This window comes from Microdochium trichocladiopsis, assembly GCF_020744255.1.
Source record: "Microdochium trichocladiopsis strain MPI-CAGE-CH-0230 chromosome Unknown B0I36scaffold_5, whole genome shotgun sequence".
NCBI classification, from domain to species: Eukaryota; Fungi; Ascomycota; class Sordariomycetes; order Xylariales; family Microdochiaceae; genus Microdochium; species Microdochium trichocladiopsis.
The window spans coordinates 833,571-854,067 of record NW_025763548.1 but is presented as its reverse complement, the minus strand read 5'-3'; the positions used below and the strand labels follow the sequence as shown (position 1 = coordinate 854,067).

At 56.8% G+C, this 20,497-nt stretch overlaps 8 protein-coding genes across 8 annotated transcripts; 4 read left to right on the top strand and 4 right to left on the bottom strand.

Annotated features, from left to right (window-relative positions):
• Positions 1-1,670: 1,670 nt before the first annotated feature.
• Positions 1,671-3,562, bottom strand: B0I36DRAFT_242913 (protein phosphatase PP2A regulatory subunit B; the record flags this gene model as incomplete). Its single annotated transcript, XM_046149946.1, has 6 exons — positions 1,671-1,694; positions 1,749-2,332; positions 2,414-3,068; positions 3,153-3,250; positions 3,354-3,394; positions 3,519-3,562. The coding sequence occupies 6 exons, from the start codon at positions 3,560-3,562 to the stop codon at positions 1,671-1,673; spliced, it is 1,446 nt and encodes a 481-aa protein (XP_046012497.1).
• A 1,861-nt stretch (positions 3,563-5,423) lies between these two features.
• B0I36DRAFT_322521 (uncharacterized protein) lies at positions 5,424-7,228 on the top strand. Its single transcript, XM_046153863.1, has one exon. The coding sequence runs from the start codon at positions 5,897-5,899 to the stop codon at positions 6,980-6,982; it is 1,086 nt and encodes a 361-aa protein (XP_046012496.1). The 5' UTR covers positions 5,424-5,896; the 3' UTR covers positions 6,983-7,228.
• Positions 7,229-8,216: 988 nt separating this feature from the next.
• B0I36DRAFT_288507 (Dynamin central region-domain-containing protein) lies at positions 8,217-11,557 on the top strand. The gene is made up of 4 exons (XM_046151650.1): positions 8,217-8,531; positions 8,634-9,017; positions 9,142-10,740; positions 10,822-11,557. The coding sequence occupies exons 1-4, from the start codon at positions 8,433-8,435 to the stop codon at positions 11,131-11,133; spliced, it is 2,394 nt and encodes a 797-aa protein (XP_046012495.1). The 5' UTR covers positions 8,217-8,432; the 3' UTR covers positions 11,134-11,557.
• A 254-nt stretch (positions 11,558-11,811) lies between these two features.
• B0I36DRAFT_242807 (uncharacterized protein) lies at positions 11,812-13,194 on the bottom strand (the record flags this gene model as incomplete). Its single annotated transcript, XM_046149938.1, has 2 exons — positions 11,812-12,894; positions 13,000-13,194. The coding sequence occupies 2 exons, from the start codon at positions 13,192-13,194 to the stop codon at positions 11,812-11,814; spliced, it is 1,278 nt and encodes a 425-aa protein (XP_046012494.1).
• Positions 13,195-13,715: 521 nt separating this feature from the next.
• Positions 13,716-15,433, bottom strand: B0I36DRAFT_322514 (WD40-repeat-containing domain protein). Its single transcript, XM_046153862.1, has 3 exons — positions 14,920-15,433; positions 14,015-14,845; positions 13,716-13,940 (listed from the first exon to the last, which is right to left on the bottom strand). The coding sequence occupies exons 1-3, from the start codon at positions 15,140-15,142 to the stop codon at positions 13,900-13,902; spliced, it is 1,095 nt and encodes a 364-aa protein (XP_046012493.1). The 5' UTR covers positions 15,143-15,433; the 3' UTR covers positions 13,716-13,899.
• Positions 15,434-15,868: 435 nt separating this feature from the next.
• B0I36DRAFT_362623 (uncharacterized protein) lies at positions 15,869-16,490 on the top strand (the record flags this gene model as incomplete). Its single annotated transcript, XM_046158684.1, has 2 exons — positions 15,869-16,132; positions 16,197-16,490. The coding sequence occupies 2 exons, from the start codon at positions 15,869-15,871 to the stop codon at positions 16,488-16,490; spliced, it is 558 nt and encodes a 185-aa protein (XP_046012492.1).
• A 384-nt stretch (positions 16,491-16,874) lies between these two features.
• B0I36DRAFT_362622 (uncharacterized protein) lies at positions 16,875-17,639 on the bottom strand (the record flags this gene model as incomplete). The annotated part of the gene is made up of 3 exons (XM_046158683.1): positions 16,875-16,895; positions 16,980-17,201; positions 17,289-17,639. The coding sequence occupies 3 exons, from the start codon at positions 17,637-17,639 to the stop codon at positions 16,875-16,877; spliced, it is 594 nt and encodes a 197-aa protein (XP_046012491.1).
• A 1,232-nt stretch (positions 17,640-18,871) lies between these two features.
• On the top strand, positions 18,872-20,154 carry B0I36DRAFT_114329 (uncharacterized protein). The gene is made up of 2 exons (XM_046147935.1): positions 18,872-19,296; positions 19,387-20,154. Exons 1-2 carry the CDS (start codon positions 18,978-18,980, stop codon positions 20,040-20,042), a joined length of 975 nt encoding a protein of 324 aa, XP_046012490.1. The 5' UTR covers positions 18,872-18,977; the 3' UTR covers positions 20,043-20,154.
• Positions 20,155-20,497: the final 343 nt, after the last annotated feature.

Genomic DNA, 20,497 nt, shown 5'->3' with positions numbered 1-20,497 from the left:
TTCGCTACGTATCATAGAAGTTTTTATAATAAGAGAAAGACAACAAAAAAGAAAGAAAGAAGATCGGAAATGCAAAGCCATAAGCACAGCACTTACTCGAGGCAATACAGTCGGCGACGTCAAACAGCAGCAACGGCCGAACTAGGATAGAAGACAGCGAGATCAACCCTCTTCTCTACGCCGTGTAGGAGGACGAGGGGCATGATGATGCTGATGATCTGACCCCTTGAGAAATCTGTACTGTGCCTTTGGCCACATCAAGATTGATCACTCCCCTTCGATACACCTGTTTTTTTTTTTTTTTTTTTTTTTTGAGTATCCTCCCTTGACGGTTATCGTTCATGGCTATAAAAAAATAATAATCAATACACTCTTTGTCTAAGGGTGCCTCGTAGCTTTGACCTTTTTCTTGTTCTTTTTATATATAAATCCCACAAGCAGCTTAAAGAGACCTCGTAATCACCCTCATCGCGCATCTCCGAGGAGTCAGGGTGGTCTACCTCGACGATTCGGTTCCTTCTTCTTCTTCCTCACATTCTTCTTCTCCCCCTCGAGGCTTTTCCCCCGGGGCCAGGAGGAGCCCAAAGCTCTTGTCAAACGTTTCCCTTGGGGAAATCTCAACCGCTTTACGGATTCGACCCCTCCCTCCCTCCCTCCCTCCCTCGGTAGCAGGCCAAGGTTCCAACAAAACACACATCGGCCCGTTTTTAAAAACCCGCATTCCCCTTTCAAACCTCCCCCATGGACGCCGACGGAGTGGTGGTTGTATCCCGAGGGCTCAGGGGCGGACCTCCGCGGGAACAAGTCAAAAATGATTTGAGCGTTTTCTCTTCACATGTCCCCTTTTCTTTGTCCGTAACATATAGCTTGCGCGCGCTCAAGGAATGTATATGACAGTGAAGAAACGGACGCGCTGCCATGTGCCATGCCTTGCACCGGGTACCGGGTGCGCGCATCTTTAATGATGTCGCCTTGATCTGGCCGCGGTACGACGAAGCTTGCAAATGACCCAGACTCAACAGTCTCTTTGGGCAGGCCTGCACAGCTCAGAGCAGCGGGTGTTCGGGCACTCGTTCCGGGCACTGATTGGGCATGCCAGTCAGGCAGCGGCATTTGATGAAGAATAGGACTATCCTATGAAAACAGGTCGGCTGTGTAGCGACAGCTCTGGATCACGACATGCCGTGCAGGTTGATAGTTGACCGCATTGCGGAGACAACATTGGAGACCAGGTATGGTTTACTTCTTGAGCTTGGAAGGTTGAATTAGGCTAATCCTATCGCCTATTTAGTCTATACCTTCACAAATGTACCGGGACATGCTATAGACAGCTCCATCGAGGCCCAGACTCGCGACTGGCGACACGAAGTCGCAGATGACTGTCCCAACAGTCACAAATAATGTCTCAGTTCCTGCCGACACCCAGTCGAAAGATCAACCAAGCGCCAGTCTCTTGAGAGATCCTCCAGACAGGCCCTAAGATCCATCACGATGCTGCGCCGCCTCTTGGAAGGAATTGGGACTGGTCCAAGATTTTGCGCGGGCCCGAGACCAAAAAAGCGCTTCCAAGTGGGGACCTGGTTGGATAGCCTAACTATACGCAGAGAAAAACATCATCGTGGGGGTTTCGATAGAATGCGGCTAGGCATGTCTGGTGACTGGGTATCCATTCAGAGAGCAGAAAATACAAACAACTAGATGCCGGTTAGCTGTGCCTGTCAATGAGTTGGGTGTATGTATGGACTTACGTTGTTTGTCGCTGCAATAGCAATGCTGTCCTCGAACGGATGCCAGCTCATGTGCAGAATCTTCTTGTTGAAGTCAATCTGGTCCGCATCTGTCTCCTTGCGCATCCGCTGGCCTTGTCCAGCTGGGCTGTTGGCACGAGAACCGCCCTTCTTGCCGCCGTTAGTGGCTGTCGGGCTCGATGAAGCGTTGATTGGCGTGGGAATGCCGATCTTCTTGGCCTTGAAAGCAGACTTGTCGGCCTGCAGGACAACTTCGGTCTCCTTCTCAGGATCAGATGGGTATATCATGAAGTTGTTATTGTAACTTCCCGTCATGACATTCTTGGCATCTCCAGAGAAGACCACCTCAAATTTGTCGAATATGCTGTCGTTCTCGTATGTGTCGCACAGCCTCGGCCGCAGGTGCTCGTGGATCGGAATGGTCTTGACGGGTTGCCTCTCCATGTTGACGTCCCAAATCTTGACTGTCAGGTAGTCGCGTGACAGGATGTACCTGCCGTCATGTGAGAACCGCACGTCTGAGATGGACGAGATGATTTCGGAAAAGAAGGACCGCGAGGACGGGTCTTCCTCTTGCTCAAACACTGTGACGCGCGAGATTAGTGCCTGAATGCTGCCGGCTGGACAAGGCGCTCATGAGTGCTCAAAACCGCAGATGCACTTACTCTTGGCGTGCTGATCGCACAGCGCACTCTCACGCATGTCGGCCAGCTTGATTGTACCCTTGGAACTGGCATACATGAACCAGTTGCAGCTCAAGGGGTGAAACTCAGCAGCAGTGATGACCTCCGTAAGCTCTTCCATGTTTGCTGGTTTAATGTCAACAATGTTGAAGCTCTGGTCTTGGATGTTGAGGTTCCAGAGGTTGATTCTCAGGTCGTCGCTGCTGATAAAGGTCTCGCCATCGCTATTGACCGAGATACTGTTGATGTGGTATGCGTGGGCATTGGCGTAGGTTCGGCGGGGTACGGCAGCCACAACTGTGTCGTGATGTGTCAAGCGCGGTAACTTGAGATCACCAGCACTCTTGAACGTCGACTGGGGAATGGCTCTCGGCGCGCCACCTCCCAGCCCTGCCGCACTGCCAGGCGTCACATCATGCGAGAGGTTGTTCTCCGCCACCACCTTTAATGACTTCTCAAACACCTTCCACAGCTTGATCGTCTTGTCGTTGGTCGACAGCAGGTAGTGCGAGGCATTCTGGCGACGGCACCACTTGATCTTGTTGATCTTTTCCTCGATTTCCAGGGACTTCAGGTAGTCGAATTCAGGCTCGTGTGATTGGAACTCGGTGTGGAATTTGTACTCGCAGGTTTTTTTCTATGACATCCATCAGCAGATGTGCTTCGTAGATGGCCATATGCACGCAAGCAAGGGGTGGACGGCTCAAAAGCTCCAGCTTACCGTCTCGTTGCGCTCAAACAGCACGACTCGGCCGCCCTTGTCTCCAGTCGCCAAATAGTTGCCCGTGTGGTCGAACTCGACAGTCGAAATGATATCAGCTGCCAGCGTGTTAGTCTTATGCAGCCCGGGCCTGACCTGATAGCCACCAGCTCCAGCAAAGCAATGAGGTGGAGTGATATCAGAACGCGATGGAATGCCTACCCTCAGTGATGTCTTCGACGTCACCTTTATCACCGAAGCACCTGCACACAATGTATTTTAGCGCCGGAACACTCATGCGAGACGGTACGAAGGCGCCGTGCAAAGAGGAAGATGCGGCATGACAGATGCAGTGTGCAAGGCGAGCTTTGGGCCGGTGAAGCTTACTGGGTGAACTTCCACGTGGGGGAGTTTTGTTCTCCTTCCACCATATTCGAGTCGGGCAGGTGGGCTGAAGCTCACAAAAGCTCCGGCCGGCGACAAAGGATTCTAGATCGAGGAGGGACTTGGAAACTACTGCTGGACGGCCTTGGAGGCAGACGGGGACAGGGTTGACAAGCTGTGCCGCTTGATGTGCCGGGTCGGGTGTAGACGTGGGGCAAGCTCCAAAGAGAGGCGGGCGGGACGGAGCGAGCGAAATGCGCGACCGAGGGGGACGATGGCTTGGCGGATGGGATCGATGATGTGAAGTGCGTTGGCGGCAGCGATGGTACGGGTCAGAGTCGAGAGTATGGACGAGGGTTGTTGCGGGCGGAGGAGTGGTGGGAGGAGAGGTGCAGAGTGGAACTGCCGGTGTTGGGCGGCGACAATATCAGACAGATCGTGGCGAGACGACGTGCAGGGCAGGCAGGCCCGGGACAGTCCAGCTGAAGGCGGCGAGCAGGCAAGCGAGGCTGGAGCTGAGCCTGGCCGGGGGTGGGCTAGGCGAGACTGAGCGGCAGACGGGCGAGATGCCAACGGCAGAGCAGGTAGAGGCGGATTGTATGGCGTGGTGGTGGAGGGAGCTGCGGGCAGGCGGTGTTGAGCAGAGATGATGGCTTGCTTGCAGCAGGTGGTGGGCGATGGTGTTTGGTAATGCAAGCAGCGGGCGGGCGAGAGAGCTGGTGCTGCTAGCAATCGGTGGTGCTCCGCAGTACTTGACATTGCAGTTTGGGTGCTTGCCTCGCCGGCCCGCCCCACCTAGACCGCCCTGCCTGCCCGCTGCCCGCTCCTTGACGTGGACATCAACAACTCGAGTGCTTGCCCGAGCGTCCCGCTGCATGGGCAGCCATCGCCAGTCTTCTTTTCTGCAAGGGACTCCAGCGCCCGGTGCCCAATCGTGGCTGCTTACCTGATCGCCGGCTTTCCCGTGCGCAACGCCGGAAGTCAGGCAGGCAGGCCAGGCCGCCTGATGGGCGCTATCGCCAGAGATCCTGGCCAGCGGCTATGCGTGCCCCTCCTTCTCACAAGCGCCCACCTTGGTCGACCACCCACCCCTCAGTCGTCATCGCTCGAACGGAGCAGCTCCCCAGTTAGCTCCCCGTCCGCAATCCTGAAGCTATCTGCAACCAGCACGTGTGGCGATTGGCGCTATGCAACAATACTATCATTAAGCCCCTCAAAAGAGCTGGCAGAGGATACCCTTTGCCCCGCGCGGTCTCCTTCGTCACTGGGAGCGCCACCAGTCTTGCTGATGCGCGTTCGAAAACAACCATCATGTCTCACATCACGGACCCTGCTGGAGCTTTATTGCACAGCGCATGTCCTTCGACAATTGTGGCCCATCCGAAAGACCTAATGCGGTGCAGAAAAGATGCACTCGCGACTGAGGCATTGTCTGAAGCCGGCGTGTGTCCAACAGTTGTTACTACCGCGCAGTGGCGTGACGGACGTGCAGCCAGAGATCTCGATGAACCTGAATGTGAAGAGAGCTAACCTGTCCGGTGCTTGCTGCCTTTAGCAGCTTGCCAAAGCTGCCAAAGCTACGCCATGCCCAATTAACGCTTCCTGCTTTAGCTTCAAAGGTATTTGTGCCGCTGTTGGTTGGGACGATCACACGACAAAATTGAGGATGTCAACATGCTGGATGCTTCATTACCAGTGTGAAAACTACCAAGGGCATTTCTTGACGTGTTCAGCTTGGTGAGGATACCGAGGCATGCCTTAATACAACGGTTTTCTGAACTTGAGGTGTTCAACGAAGCACGCGGCAGCTGGCTCTGGCAGAGCGAATGTGATCAACCGCAGTCATGATCCTGTCCGTGCTTTGACGACCTATCGCTGTCTCCCTTGTCACGGTCAATGACCCTTGCCTTTGTATTTGTCACGCGACACTGATGGCGCATCACTTGCACTGACGTTCCTGTAGCACCTCGCCGAGGAGGATGCAGGCACGCTCGGCACTTCTCTGAACCCCAGTCCGGGCCTCCGTGACTGTGGGCCGAGCTTATTCCAATGCCAATGACACCCGGCCGGTGCCGACTGCAAGATTCGCCCGTTCAGTCGATCAGCAGCACCGTGGCCCGACATCCACACTCCCAAAGCTCAAGAGAAACGGAGGTTCCCATATTCCATATTCGGCACTCTCTTACTGTGTTTCCCCCCGGACTCTTGGACGTTGCGACAAGTCACGACACTCGCAAGGAGACACCCACGCAAAGGCGGCTGCATCAATCACATGCCAAATCATCCCCACCAAAACCGGGATCGTGGGCAAGAGGTGATATACGGGATATCAGTACAGCACTCTTACAAGCTCTTGCGCGGCGCCTACACAGACTCTTTCGATGGATAGGAGTAATCGAGACCCGCGTGACTCTTCTGAAGGTCAAGGCACCCAATCCCGTACAAAGGACAAGGGCAAAGGCAAGCAGACGACCTTGGAAGCACCCCTGATGACCAGCGGTCCAGCACATACGAATCAGTCCATAGGTTCAAGAATCGTGTCATCGGCCTCAAAGTTGGCGAGCAATTTGATCACGAGCACAGCCAATGGTTCAGACATCGGAAAAGCTCTTCCCCCGAGTAAAGCTGGTGCTAGTAATTCTTCTTCTGGCCTGCTCCCATCTGGACAACGGCCAACTGTCCGCGACCAACACGCCTTTGCCAGTGGGCCATCGAACTCAGCATTCGACCACCATCCGAGCGGCGAGAATAGCTTCAGGTCTTTGGACACGGAGCGGCATGCTGCTCAACAGGAAGCCGCGTTCTCCAGCTTCTTAGACGGCATTCCAGTTCTGGAACCGCCATTGTCGTTGTCTTCGTTAACAGACACAGGCGACAGATCCCAAACAACATTGCGCCAGATGAACCGGATCGATGAGCCAAGCGGAGACTCACCCAGGTTCGGCTCTGCCGGGATGCAATCTGAGGCGGCAGCACCGGCCCAGGATGGTCTAGATGTCGTGCGACTTCTTAATTCTAATATGTACGAGGAAGTCATGGCGGCCACGTCAGAGGACGAACCCATCTTTTCGGAAGAGGAGCGAATATCCTTGCGACGTGCACTTTTCGGGGACGGTCTTGACGGCACTGGGGATCGGCCAATCGACTGGAACAACTTGCTCAATTTCGTTCCGTCTTATGTTGCTGTGAACGATAGCGACCTTGGCGCCGCGAAAGAGCGAATGGCACACATGGGAACAGACCAGCTGGGTGAGTCGCAGCGCGTCTGGGAAGAGCAATGGGCACAAGTGCTCACACGGTACACCGACGAGGTATGGGGAGATCTGAGCTCGCTCGTGCGTGAAGCACGGCGGGAGGTTGAGAACGCAGAGACCGAGCAGCCAGGTCCAGTTGCTGTGGGCGACCCATCTGGGTTCCCAGCACTGAGAAGGCTGCAGCAAATTCTTGGGCAGATCCGGGGGTCCTGATGGTAGAGGCAGGCAGGACTGGTGCCAACGCGGCCTCACTTCAGGAGGTGGTTGTGTGCGTGATCATGTAATACGACGCAGCAGCGCCGTAACGGCATGGTTCCGGAATAGTGGCTCGTTTCACGCCTTGCCCACGGCAAGAGCTTGCATCCCTGCACTCGATGGGGTGTGTGACAGGCTTGGGGTGCAATTTATAGAGCTTGCAATCTGCACTGTTCCATGCGGTGGAATCGCACAACCCTGACCAATACCTGCAAGCTGGGATGACATATTAATTACGAGAGCACCGAGCTCGAATATATTGTGCAATGCTATCCGTCTGTTGTTTGTCGTGTGGGCAGCCAACGCACGTGGAGAGCGCAGGATCGCAAATGCAGTCACGCTCGATGGCCAGGGGCCTCGCCGGGCCCATCCAGGCTGAAATGATCCAGGAACATCGGAAGTGGCAAAGCGCACGTGTGTGATTTGGGTTGGAGGTAGTGGAAAAGGTATCATTATCCTGTAGTCCGGAAGATGAACCATGAGGTAAAGGAAAATACATGCACATATGGACGAGGGAGGACTGGGTTACGAGGGCAAGAAGAGGGTCGTTCTCAGGCAGCAAAGAAGCCTCTAATACTCTAATTAGTCGTTGCTTGAGTCGAGTACGTATTTGGCGTTTTCGTGGTCAAGCCGGATGTTGTGCTCCGCATTGTGCAGTTCAGTCCAGGCCAGGCCAGCAATGGACGATTGTGGGACGCATAACCGAGGTTATAGGTTGCTCGCTGCCCACAGTCCTAGGACAGAGTCGTTAATTAGACGGACGGGCTGGCTGGAGGTATGCAAGCGTGTGAATCGCAGGAGCCCTGCGAGCTGTGTGGCTGGCATTGTTTACGTGCCGTCCATTGGGGGCAGTTTTGTCTCGATGATGAGTGGGCCAAGCCGCCGAGGGCAGGACAGGTCTGTCTGAGGCACGGCGAGGCACGGGTGATGAGGTGGCGTGTGCCTGGGCCAGCAACAGTGGCCGGGGAGAGCCAGCTAGCCGCAGTCGGGTGTCTCGAAATGCACCAGGCCCATGTTTTTTTTGCTGGGACTGACGCAGTGCCTGGCCACGGCCCTGGCGGTACGCGCACCGGCGCGCCAGCCCCCATACACGCCGCAGGTACCTCCCGCCGCCGCCCATGCAGCCAGCCAGCCAGCGAGTCTCCGGCCGGCGCCTTCCAGATAAACCGGTTCTGCCTCGTCACGGCACGATATCTCCTCCAACCGCACGGCTAGCATCGTCACAAAGCCACCCAACCACTCCTTGTTGGACACTCGTCTTTTTTCGTCCCAAGCCGTGCGGTCGCAGTCGCCACCGTCGAGAACAGAAGCCCTTTTTCTCGATTCCTGACCACGCGCTGACCCGACGACACCTCGTTCCTTCTTTTCCCTTCGCCTGTTTGCTCGCGCCGCCACCCCATCCGCCATCATGACCGCTCTCGGCGACGACCTGCTGCGCATTGTCAACCAGCTGCAGGACCTCGTCTTCAATACCATCGGCACAGACTCGCTAGATCTCCCCCAGATTGTGAGCCTCTCCCACGTCTTCTGCCTACTAACACGTCACTACAGACAGTGTCATGCCGAGTTTTGTTGGCCTGACAGCTGACTCTTCTCTTTCTCTCCCCAGGTCGTTGTTGGCTCTCAATCTGCTGGAAAGTCCTCCGTCCTCGAGAACATTGTCGGCCGCGACTTCCTGCCCCGTGGCAGCGGCATCGTCACCCGCAGACCTCTTATCCTCCAGCTCATCAACGTCGAGCCCGACGAGACGATACAGGACACCCACGCCGCCTACCGCAACCCGACCCAGGCTGGTCCCAACGAATGGGCCGAGTTCCACCACATTTCCGGCCGACGCTTCACAGACTTCGGCGATGTCAAGCGCGAGATTGAGAACGAGACGGCCCGTGTCGCAGGAAGCAACAAGGGAATCAACCGCCAGCCCATCAACCTCAAGGTCTACTCGCCACATGTGCTGAACCTCACCTTGGTGGATTTGCCCGGTCTGACCAAGGTATGTCGAGCTTCTCTCATGTTGCAAATTCTTGTTTGACCCGGCTGGCCGACTGGATCGGCGCTGCGACACTTTTGACGACCTGGGATAAACGTTACTGACATGCCTTTCCCACCCCACACAGGTTCCTATCGGTGATCAGCCTGCAGATATCGAGAAACAAACCCGTACCCTGATCTCCGAGTATATTGCCAAGCCGAACAGTATCATCCTCGCTGTCTCCCCCGCCAACGTCGACATTGTCAACTCGGAAGCCCTCAAGCTTGCCCGTCATGTCGATCCGCTCGGCCGTCGCACCATTGGTGTGCTTACCAAGGTCGACCTCATGGACCATGGCACCAACGCCCTAGATATTCTGTCTGGCCGCGTCTATCCCTTGAAGCTGGGCTTCATCGGTGTCGTCAATCGGTCGCAACAGGACATTCAGGGCAATCGGCCCATGGACGAAGCCCTCAAGGCCGAGAGCGAGTTCTTCCGTCACCACCCGGCTTACAGAAACATTGCCACACGGTGCGGTACTCAGTACCTTGCGAAGACTCTCAACTCGACCCTTATGATACACATTCGGGAACGCCTTCCTGACATCAAAGCCCGGCTCAACACCCTTATGGGCCAGACTCAACAAGAGCTTGCTAGCTATGGTGACATGCACTTCAGCGGCAAGGAGCACCGGGGTTCTATGATCCTGCAGCTCATGACACGCTTCGCCACGTCTTTCATCTCCTCCATAGATGGTACTTCTACTGAGATCTCCACAAAGGAGCTGTCTGGCGGTGCTCGCATTTACTACATCTTTAATTCGGTATTCGGCCACAGCCTCGAGACTATCGACCCCACAAGCAACCTCTCTGCGCTCGACATCCGTACTGCGATCCGCAACTCTACTGGCCCCCGACCAAGTCTGTTTGTACCAGAAATGGCGTTCGATCTTCTTGTGAAGCCGCAGATCAAGCTGCTCGAGATTCCCAGCCAAAGATGTGTTGAGCTCGTCTACGAGGAGCTGATCAAGATCTGCCACACATGTGGCTCAACAGAGCTATCGAGGTACCCTCGCTTGCAAGCCAAGCTCATCGAAGTTGTCTCGGATCTTCTCCGAGAGCGTCTCGGGCCGGCTTCATCCTATGTCGAGTCCCTGATCTCGATACAGCGAGCATACATCAACACCAACCATCCCAACTTCCTCGGCGCCGCGGCCGCAATGAGCCATGTTGTCACCAACAAGCAGGAGCGGGAGAGGAAAAGAGTAATACAAGAGGAGCGCGAACGCCGCGAGAAGAAGAGGCTCCAGGAGCTGTCTAACGGTGACGGCCCAGATGAGGAGGCGGAAGGTGCTGGTGAGGACGTGGCTCCGAAGAAGATTCCCATGAAGAACGCCCGAAGCCTGTCAAATGTCCGAGACATCGGCCCGAGTAGCCTCGCTGCGACCATGAACGGCACAAGATCCGCCTCGCCAGCCAGACTGAACATGCAGGCTGCGAACCCGAAGGACTCCTTCTTGAACTACTTCTTTGGCAAGGAGGGCGCGGGTGCTCCATCACCAGTGGGATCAAGCCCTATCTCCTCGTCACTACCGCGACACGTGAGCCAGAGTGCAGAGCCGACCTTCAGCGGCAGCATTCGTCGTGGAGAGGACAAGCTCACACACAGGCCGGCATTGTCCGATGCTTTGCTGCGTGGTGAGACGAGCCCGAAGGGTCTTGGCTTTGGCTTGGACTCCCAATTTGTAAGTTTTGCCCCATACTTTGGGTTTTGTCAGCCTCAGACACTGCTTCCGCTAGAATGCCTAGCTAACATGAGACTATAGGGTGAGAACGGTGAGCCTGCCCTGACAGAGCGGGAAGCTATGGAGACGGAGCTCATTCGGGCTCTCATCTCCTCCTACTTCAACATTGTCCGCGAGACGATCGCCGATCAGGTACCAAAGGCTGTCATGCACCTGCTCGTCAATCACTGCAAAGATGTCGTGCAAAACCGGTTGGTGAGCAACCTGTACAAGGAGACGCTCTTTGAGGAGCTGCTGTACGAAGACGATGGGGTCAAGAAAGAGCGCGAGAAGTGCGAGAAGCTCCTCGAGACGTACCGCGAGGCCGCCAAGATCATTGGTGAGGTTTTATAAGGATAGATCCGCGATGACGACGACGACGCACAACGACAATGACAAATGGCACCACTACTATCGAAGATGTTCTGCTCAGCATACAGGGCGCGAGCAGAGGCACCAAAGCTATATGGAAGTGGATACAGCAAGGGTAACAAAGGCAAAAAAGCAAAGAGGTTTTGGCGGCACTTGTGATCAGAAGGCGGGCTTGGGTATCTTGGGCATCTTGAAGGCGAAGAACAGACACACTGGAGGACGAGCACGACGGAGCCAGGAAAGAGAGGGAGCGGACAAGAAGTGTGGGTCCGAACACCATTGTACTCCTGTAAAACCACATACACTGCTCTTCTTTCTTGTTTAACCCTTTCCTTCCCGCCTAATCCTCCTATCTCACTTTATATATGAACTAGAGCTCCACATGCATCGGTTGCACTGAGCAGACTCGACGTTTCTGTGATTCAACTGCAGTATTTGCTTCAAGCCCGTGATGAAGACGCGAACCGCATGTCTAGATGATTTGGATGAATGTACAGGGCGGGGACAGGTAGGGTAATCGTGCCCAACCTCACGCACAAGGACACAGCTATGATCTAGTGGTGGCTGGGTATCGTTCTTTGTTTCGTTTTGTTTCTTTATATTATTAATTCTAGCCGTCAAAAGACGGGGGAGTTCAGCAAGCACAGATAGGCATGGGCCTTAGATCTGCGTCTTGCCGAGCTTGTCGGCCAGCGCATCGACGTCCTTGTCCTTGAGCTGCACTGTCGGCTCCTCCTGCGCTTCTTCGGCCTCCTTGACGAGCTTCTGCGCCCTGACCTCGGGCTTGATGTCGTCCTTCTCGTCGTCATCGTCATCCTCTTCCTCCTCCTCCTCCTCGTCGGAATCGAGCTCCTCGAGGTCGCTCAGGCTATCGACGCCCCACGCATCCTCGTCCACGACGTCTCCGCCGAGCTTCTCCTTGCGGTCGCCTAGCAGCTCCTGCAGGGCAAGGATGCCCTCGTCGTCCTCGGTGAACTTGTTGCCGTTGAGCTCAATCTTCTTGAGCGCGGGGAGCCCTTGCTCGGCGGCCTCGGCGAAGCCCTTGACGCCGGCGGCCGTGATCTCGTTGTACTGCAGCCGGAGGATCTCGAGCTTCTTGTTCTCGCCCTTGGCGAGGGCCTTTGCGACGAGCACGCCGCCCTTGGCGCCGAGCAGGGAGTCGCCGACGCCGAGCTCCGTGATCTCGGTCCACAGGGGGGCGACCTTGGCGAGGGCCTTGGCGCCGGTGATGGTGAATGTGTTGTCCTGCAGGTCGAGCACGCGGAGTTGCTTGCAGTGGTTGAGCCCTTCGCTGAGCAGGTGCGAGATGCCCTCCTGCCTGATGCCGTTCTGGACCATCTTGATCTCGCGGATGTTGGCGTGCAGGCTGTACGCCTTTGCCCAGGCCGTCATGCTGCCGTTCTCGAGCCGGTTGCGGCCGCAGATGACGGTCTCGAGGTCCGGCACCGCCTGGCCGGCCTTGCGGGCGGCCTCCTTCTTGCCGTGGAGCTCGGACAGGGCGTCGGCGACGAGGATGCCCGCGTGCGGGCCCAGGCCGTTGTTGTTGAGGTACAGGTGCTGCAGGGGCACGTGGCTCGAGAGGAACGGCAGGAGGGGCTTGACCGTGTTGATGCCAAAGGCGTTGTCGTTGAGGTTGACGGTGTGCAGGTTCGGCAGGTTGAGCAGTGACGTCAGCAGCGAGTCGAGCGCGTCCGGAATCTCACTGAGCAACCGGCCGGTGAAGATGTCTGCGAGGTTGGCGATCTATGGTGGCGGAGAAAACAAGAGCACGAGGTTGGTTAGTTGACGGGCGTCGTGGGAGATCAGAAGAGAACGAGCCGGGAATGGTGCAGTCGTAGGGAAGCCTACCTTGAGAGTCTTCTTGGTGGCAAGGACCTCGCCGAGGAGCTTGCATGCCTCTACACCGAGGGTGTTTCCGAGAATGCGGACCTCCTCGACATCTTCTGAGGCGCGGAGAGGCGCGATGTGAGCCTCGAGGTCCTGGGCGGTGTCGAGTTTGAGGGCCTTGCCCTCGAGGGAGAAAACCTTGGAGCCAGCAGCCATGGCGGGTCTTGTGCGCTATGTGGATGTGAAATACGGCGAGACCTACGGAAGAGAAAACAACCAGGGCCGGGGGGGTATCAAGAGAAATGCGAGATGTATGCAGAGTTTCGCAGATGGACAGTCAGATGGGTGAAAAGGAGGCCCGACCTATGTATTAGCCTGGAGCTGCCCTAATTTCTAAACGGTGTTGTTGTTTACGATGCGCTCGCTGGTGGGGGAGGGGCAACCAGAGGTGGGGAGGGTCCCTGGGCCTGGGCCCTGGGTTATGCCTGGCAGGCAGCTTCCAGAATCCAGATCGGCCGGAGCCAGCCCTGGAGAAACTAGGGTAGAGTACAAGGCTTGTTGTCTCTTGGAATGAAGTCATATGCTCGACAGGCGAGCGTATTGGACGGTCTGCCATTGATATTATGCATTCCATGGTAGGAAATGGGTTTTTCAGGGGTTAGCCCGAGACTCGGTCACGGCATACACTTTAAATAAAGTGCCTGCATGTTTCGTATGCAGCAAATCTCGACTAATCACGCTTGCATGCAACTTTATCAGCCGCGCTGTAGCATCATTTGACTTTTGTCTTGATTTCAGTGGAGCGCGTGCCATCTAACAGAGCACGACTACTGCGATGCTACAATTCTCCTGAGCGAAGGGCATGGTGCTGGCCGCAGGCCCTGGCCATCGGAATCCGGATTTTTGACCGTAACCGCGCACTCAGGCATTCCAAATGACAACACGTCCATCGACGCCGCTTGCTACAAGATTGTTAGAAATGTTTCCTCGAAGTCGCTTCCCAAGGGGAGATCAAGTTGCTTTGGGTGTCACTTACTGCTGAACTTGCTCACGCTTCCACCGTTCGACTCATACACACGGATCGTGGAGATAGTGTTCTGGTGCACAGTCTTGAGCTGCGTGTCGTCCTTGACTTTGCCCTTGAGATCCATCTGGCGGAACATGTTGAGCGCCGACTCCTCGCGGCCCGCATCGCCAAGTCCCGGACGGCCCTTGGACTCAAGAGTTCCAGCGAGCTGCCAGCCCGAGGCATCACCTTGGAAGCGGAATGCCTCGCAGTCGTAGCCGGCCGCGATGATCTCGGCCTCGCCGTTCCAGATGATGCTCTGGAATGGAAGGAGCTGCGTGTTGACGCTGATGACGGCGCGCGGCGGCTGCTCTGGTCCTGTCGGGTAGACGACGGTGATGCTGCTGTCGTGGGCAGCGAAGGCGAGGGCGTCGCCGCTGGGCGAGAACGCCACGCTGTGCACCCAGCCAGCAGAGTTGTTGAGGTACTCGCCGCAGACCGTGTTGAAGGGCAGGCGCTCACCCCAGACGCTGGGCTCAGGCCGAGCATCGACGCCCTTGATAAAGGCCGAGAAAACGCGCGCATGGGCATCCGTCGAGCCAGCCGCCAGCAGCACCGAGTTGGGGTGCCAGTTGACCGTTGTGATCGTGCTGCGGATCGGCTTCTTGAGGTGCTTCGACACCCACCAGTCGTTCTCGTCCTCAAAGTAACACACAGCAATCACGCGGTCGCCAGAGCCCACGGCGAACTTGGTCTCGGAGGGCGACCAGCGGACAAAGGTGGCAGCTCTAGCAATGCGCAGGAGCACAAGGGTGGGCTTGTAGCCGCTTGGCGAGGGCTCCCAGACAAGAGCATTGCGGTCTAAGGGCTCCGAAGTCAGCTGTCTGCTGGTTCCACGGCAAAACGGGGCAACAAAGCATTGAAGAGGGACGCACCTTGCGAGCAGGTCACGATGCGACCACTCTGGGGAGCGATGTCGATGCTTGTGACGGTCTTGTCATGGCCTTTGAGCTCGTCTTTGAGCTTGAAAGCGTTGCCCACGCGACCATATAGCTCGACTGTGGAGTCCTTGGCGACTGCGAGCGTGTTGCGATCGGCCGAGAACGAGTGGTCCGCAATCGGGTGGTGAAAGAGGTGGTGAACCTCAGGGGCGGCCATGGCTTCAGGCTGCGGTTTGACGGATTCGGAGTTCGGGAATTGTGATAGGAGTATAACGCTCTACTATCACGGTCTGTATACAGGATCTAGGGCGACCGCGCAGACATCGATTGGTGATATTGAGGAGCTTGGGTTGTTGAGGCAGAAGAGCGCGACTGGTAATGGAGTAGTACGTGCTTGGAGCCTGGAGGGAGCTCCCAGGACCGTGAGTTGCCGACTGTTGCGTCACCCTGCACGACAGAGAACCCCACCAGCGTGCCCAGCCACACACAGAGCTGCGAAGGCTCCAGGAACATGTCTCCTCAACGGGAGGCTTGACAGCGAGGGCCCCGCTAAGCTTCGTAGAACCACAGTGCTGGGACTGTGATCTTAGTGGCTGTGCAGTCCCCCAAGCTAGCTCTCCCGTGGAGCCTGAGCGGTAAGCTTCCCGCAAACTCGATAACTTGTGTGATGCTGAGTGATCTCCCACGCACGCGATACACGGCTTCACAAGCAGCAAAGCGCTCGCGCACCGACACACAACTCTCGCCACAACAGACACAGAATTACGGCCAATCCATTCCAACATCTCATTAAACGTCCAGAACGCCCTCCAATTGGCTCTCGTACGTGGCGCATCGATCAAGCGCGACTGAGGCACCCAACAACCAGTTCTCCAGGCCGAGCAGCCATTCCGCACACCGCATTCCACACAGCACACTCTGCGCGACTGGCGCACTTTCAGCAATGGCTACGACCGCGGCCAAGGCGGCCCCTATTCCGCCGAACCAGACGCTATATGTGACGAATCTGCCTTCAGCAAAGATTCAGAAAGACGACCTCAAGACAGCTTTGTACATGCTATTCTCGACATATGGCCCGGTCCTGGATGTGGTTGCCCTCAAGACGATGAAGATGCGCGGCCAGGCACACATTGTGTACCGGGATCTGCAAGCTGCCACCCAGGCTATGCGCTCGTTGGAGGGCGTCGAATTCCTGGGCAAGGAGCTCGTGAGTTGCATGCCGGCTTCTGCAAGCACTTTCGACGAAGCCCCAAACTGACTTTGTGTGACAGAGGATACAATACGCCAAGTCAAAGTCCGACACGATTGCCAAGCTCGATGGCACGTACAAGATGCCCGGCACAGCTGCGGCGGCTGTGGACATGACGGCGACACAACAGAGCATTTTCAATGCCCCCGTGCCAGGCTCTGCTGCTGCGAACACTTCCGTGCCAGCTGCAGCTGCCCCGTCAGCGGCGCAGCCATCACAAGCCACCGGACAAAAGCGGCCACGCGACGAGGAGGAAGACGATGAGGACGGCAGTGACTCGGACGTTGCAATGGAGGAGGACAGTGATGACGAGTGAGGTGGGCGTGCTACATGCAGTATCTCAGAAATGTACTGCAGCGGATTATGGCACTCTATGTGCCTATGGGCATCGCGTCGAGGACGACTGGTATGCACGGCTGGGAATGTTCAGCTGGCGTGCAGATGGGCGACAAGCGGCGATGCTCAAGCCGTGGCGAGTGCCATTTCTTTTGGAACCCAAAGTCCCACGCAACCACCAACAAGACCAAGCCAGGCCATCAAGTAGTCCTCCTTTGGGCATGAGAAGCCGTCCATGGCATCACCCAGGAGACAGGGGTGGACGAAGAACGACGGCACTCCGGTCAGAGGATGATGCTGCCCATACAAGCCAGGGAGACAAAAGTTAGCCACGGGATAAGGTAGTGCCCGAAATACAAGACGCCTAGTGGGACAGGAACCTCCTCTGTTGACACATCTGGAGCAGGACAAGCGGCCGATGGCAGGGACGTGGAACGGAAGCGAGGTTCTCGACGCGGAAAACACTTACGTCAGCCGAAATGCCACCAACAGACCCAACGCGACGCAGGCTATCCTTGTACTCATCAGGAACAAGCCTCCGAAAGACTGTCTCGACGTTGAAGGCAGGTTCATGCACAGGCAAGTCATGCAGGCTGAACCACAAGCATGGGGCTCGGTACGTTGGGTGGTAATGTATCTCGTAGGTGACATAGCCGTCTCCAAAGCGCCTCGGCTGTCGTGGCAGTACGGACTGTCATCATGTAGATGTTGTCCATGTCAATCGAGTCGTTCTTCCTCAGACAGTGTTGCTTTCCTGGCCCTAGCATCTGAAACGTACCTCATCTGATTCATCCATCTGAACCATGTGATCGTCTGCCACGACCACATCATCTTGGCCTTCTAGACTGCCAAAGGAGAAAGTGCCAAACGTCGCAGCAAGCTCGTCGTCTTCGGCTGAGCTGGCAGAAGTCAGGGGCCGCCTGATCTGCAAGTAGGTGGCATGGTCGCTGTCAAAGTCAAACGAGGTGCTGAGGGCGGTGCGGACGTGGAGGCGCCATCGCCGGCGAAGAGGGCCCAGGGTCGCCTTGCAATATCTGCTTTCCAGATGGTGGCAGACCTCTGCGAACTCTTCTGGCGTGAGATGCGGATACGCCCTGTAGGTCGACCGGTAGTGTGACGCCTGGTCCATGTTAGAGGTCAGGACCCCGTCTGGTGAGGTGAAGCACTTGGCGCAAGCAGAGCCTATCCTCACCGAATAGAGCGACATGGACTGCTTGATGAGGGGTGGGTGGTCGTGGGTGGGCTCCGATAGTCTGGCAGACCCCACCTGCTGGGCGGCAACGATGGACCAAGCAATTCCCCCACAATACGACAAATGGAAAGCCAGCGCGGCCGGCAGCATTGCCCTACCATGACGTGCCCCGCTGCATGGCCATAGCTGCATCCAGATCTGCCCATTCCATGCTGTTTCTCTCTGCTGTCGCCTGACAGGCCTGAACCTCTGGGCTCTGCTCAGTGGGCTCTTGGCTCTGTTTCAAGTTGAGGGGGGCGGCCCAGGCTGGCGTGTCCCTGTCAGGTCTTAGGCGAACGCTGCTGTCAGGTACGCAGCCAATCATACGCTCATCTGGGGATGGCTGCAGGGTTGTCTGGGGCGGCTCTGGCGCCTGCCGTCCTGACAGCCCGGCGGCAACCACTCGACACCCTGGTCACGGCATGCATCTTCGACCGTCCATCTAGCCGCGCTGACCCTAAATAAGGTCCAGAGCCAGAGTGGGAAAGCCAACGACGCCGCATGCCGGGACAGGGGACGCCATCAGAGGCAGCCAAAGCTGGCCAGAGCCGCAGGGACCTTGACTTTTGTCCGGCGGCGACAGCCTGCCAGGCGCTGGGTTATGCCCCTAGGCGCCTTAGTTGCACCGCAGCTCCATACGACGACAAGGCGCATAGAGCAGGTCGCTGGCGTGTTTCGAAACAGACGGCCAGGGCGCCCTCCAAGCTCCCCGGATGGATGCGTTGATATCCCCTGCCACTGCCTAGACTAGTGCAAGGCCATCGCTACACTGGGCTGGCTGTCTATTCTTGAGTATTCCACATGTACCCGGTACATCCATGGCTGTCATCTGGGGCAGGCAGTTGATGTAGATATTCCCCGGTCACTACCTACACCAGGTACTCTGTCGATCCGTCTCGGGTATAACATCACCACCGGGCCTCTCTCGTACACGTCCTCCCGGACCTCGCCAATTACTTTCCCTCTGACTCTCGCTGGGTTTCTGCCTGGCGGCTCGTGGCGGCTGTCTTCTCTTCTCTTCCATTCTGCGTCACCGTTTCCATATTTCTCTATTCTACACTCTCGTGTCATTCGCCGGCCGTTCGTCTCATCATCCTCGACGTCGTCGCTCGCTCCCTCTCCTTCTCAGCCCGGGTTGATCTCGGCCCTTTCGTCCTCATTGCATAGCGTAATCTTGACTTCGTTCGTCTTCCACAATCGTTAGAACCCACTCGCTCCATCTCCAGCACGGCCACCATGCTCGTCTCCAGCTTTTCCCCGATGGCCATGACCGCACTGGCTCTTATCGTAGGCTCTTCCGTGGCCGAGCCCTTGCGGCAGCCCTACAGAGCCAGCACGGCTGCGAGGATGTCAGTCCGGCAGGCCATGGGCTTTGGCCTCGGACGGCGGTCGTCTGCCGACTCTGGCTACACGCCGGCCGACCAGTTCTGTGGTGCCGGCGACACCTGCCCGGAAGCCTGTGGCGCAAACTACCAGACCTGTGCCTCGACCGACAACCAAGTCCACTGCTTCGACCCCAGCGTCAAGCAGACCTGCTGCCCGAACGGCAGCGGAGGTGAGCCATTGTCATCCATGCAAACTGAACAGCACAACTGTTACGGGACAGGAAAAGGATAGCGTGACTGACTTGACCCGAATCCCTCAGATGCTTGTGATGCTGGTTTCTTCTGCTCGGCCGACGCCAAGGGTGCAACCTGGTGCTGCCCAGACAGCATGACTCTCGAGCAGTGTGCTCAGGCATACGGCCTCCCCGGGGTGCTCACCTCGGACTCTGTGCCCACCAGCACGCCGGCTCCCGCCCCAGCTCCTCCTCCTACCAGCAACGACATCGGCCTACCTACGACCACCACCAACACAGCGGCCAACACGGCGGCTCCGGTGCTGCCTCCACCGGCAAGCACACCTTCCGACGCTGCGCCGACAAGCCAGATCTTCGTCGAGACCTCTGCCAGCACCGGCACGGGCGGCGGAGCCCACGGGCCGTCCACATGCCAGACTCTGACGTCGTCGGAAATCATTCCGTCCGTCATTACCCCGGACGAGTCCGCCGCCAGCACCACTCCCACCTCCATTCTACTCACGGCACCGCCGTTAAGCACAACCTCGACCATCCTCATCCCGGCACCCACAGTCAGACCGTCCTCCTCCTCCACGGCACCAGGCACCGGCGTGGCGGTCCCGACACCCTCGTCCAACGTGCCCATTGCGGCAGCAAACAGTAGATGGTCTCAGATGGGTGGCTCTGGAGTCGGCACTGGGCTTCTTGCGGCCGTAGGTGTGGCAGTTGTTATGGTGCTATAGACAAAAGTACACATTGTGTGCGTGGTTTCTATGACGTTCTTCTTTGTTGCACAGGGTACTTTTTCTCTCTCTGCATTTCCACTGTTGTATAACTATAGACTGCTCGGATGGCTTTGAGATGTTTTGTCCAGGTATATACACGTTCGGCCTCCCCGGCGGCGGCGGCGGCGGCGGCGGCGGTGGAAAGCTTCACACTAGCCAGCGGATTAGACTATAATGCGTCATGCAATGTACAGTTGGACCGCCAAAGAACCATCGTCTCGCGTCAGACTGTTGCGAGGGGGAGCGTTCAAAGAACCGCCAAGACTTTAGAACTTGCATGACTTTGTCTCTCTTGCACATTGTCTTTATTGTATGCTACATGTTTGTGCCCCTGCGCCCGACCCGAGCTTGTCGGCACCATAGCGGCAAGGAACCAGACGGGAGAAAGGCGGGGGGGATACTTTGATGGCATC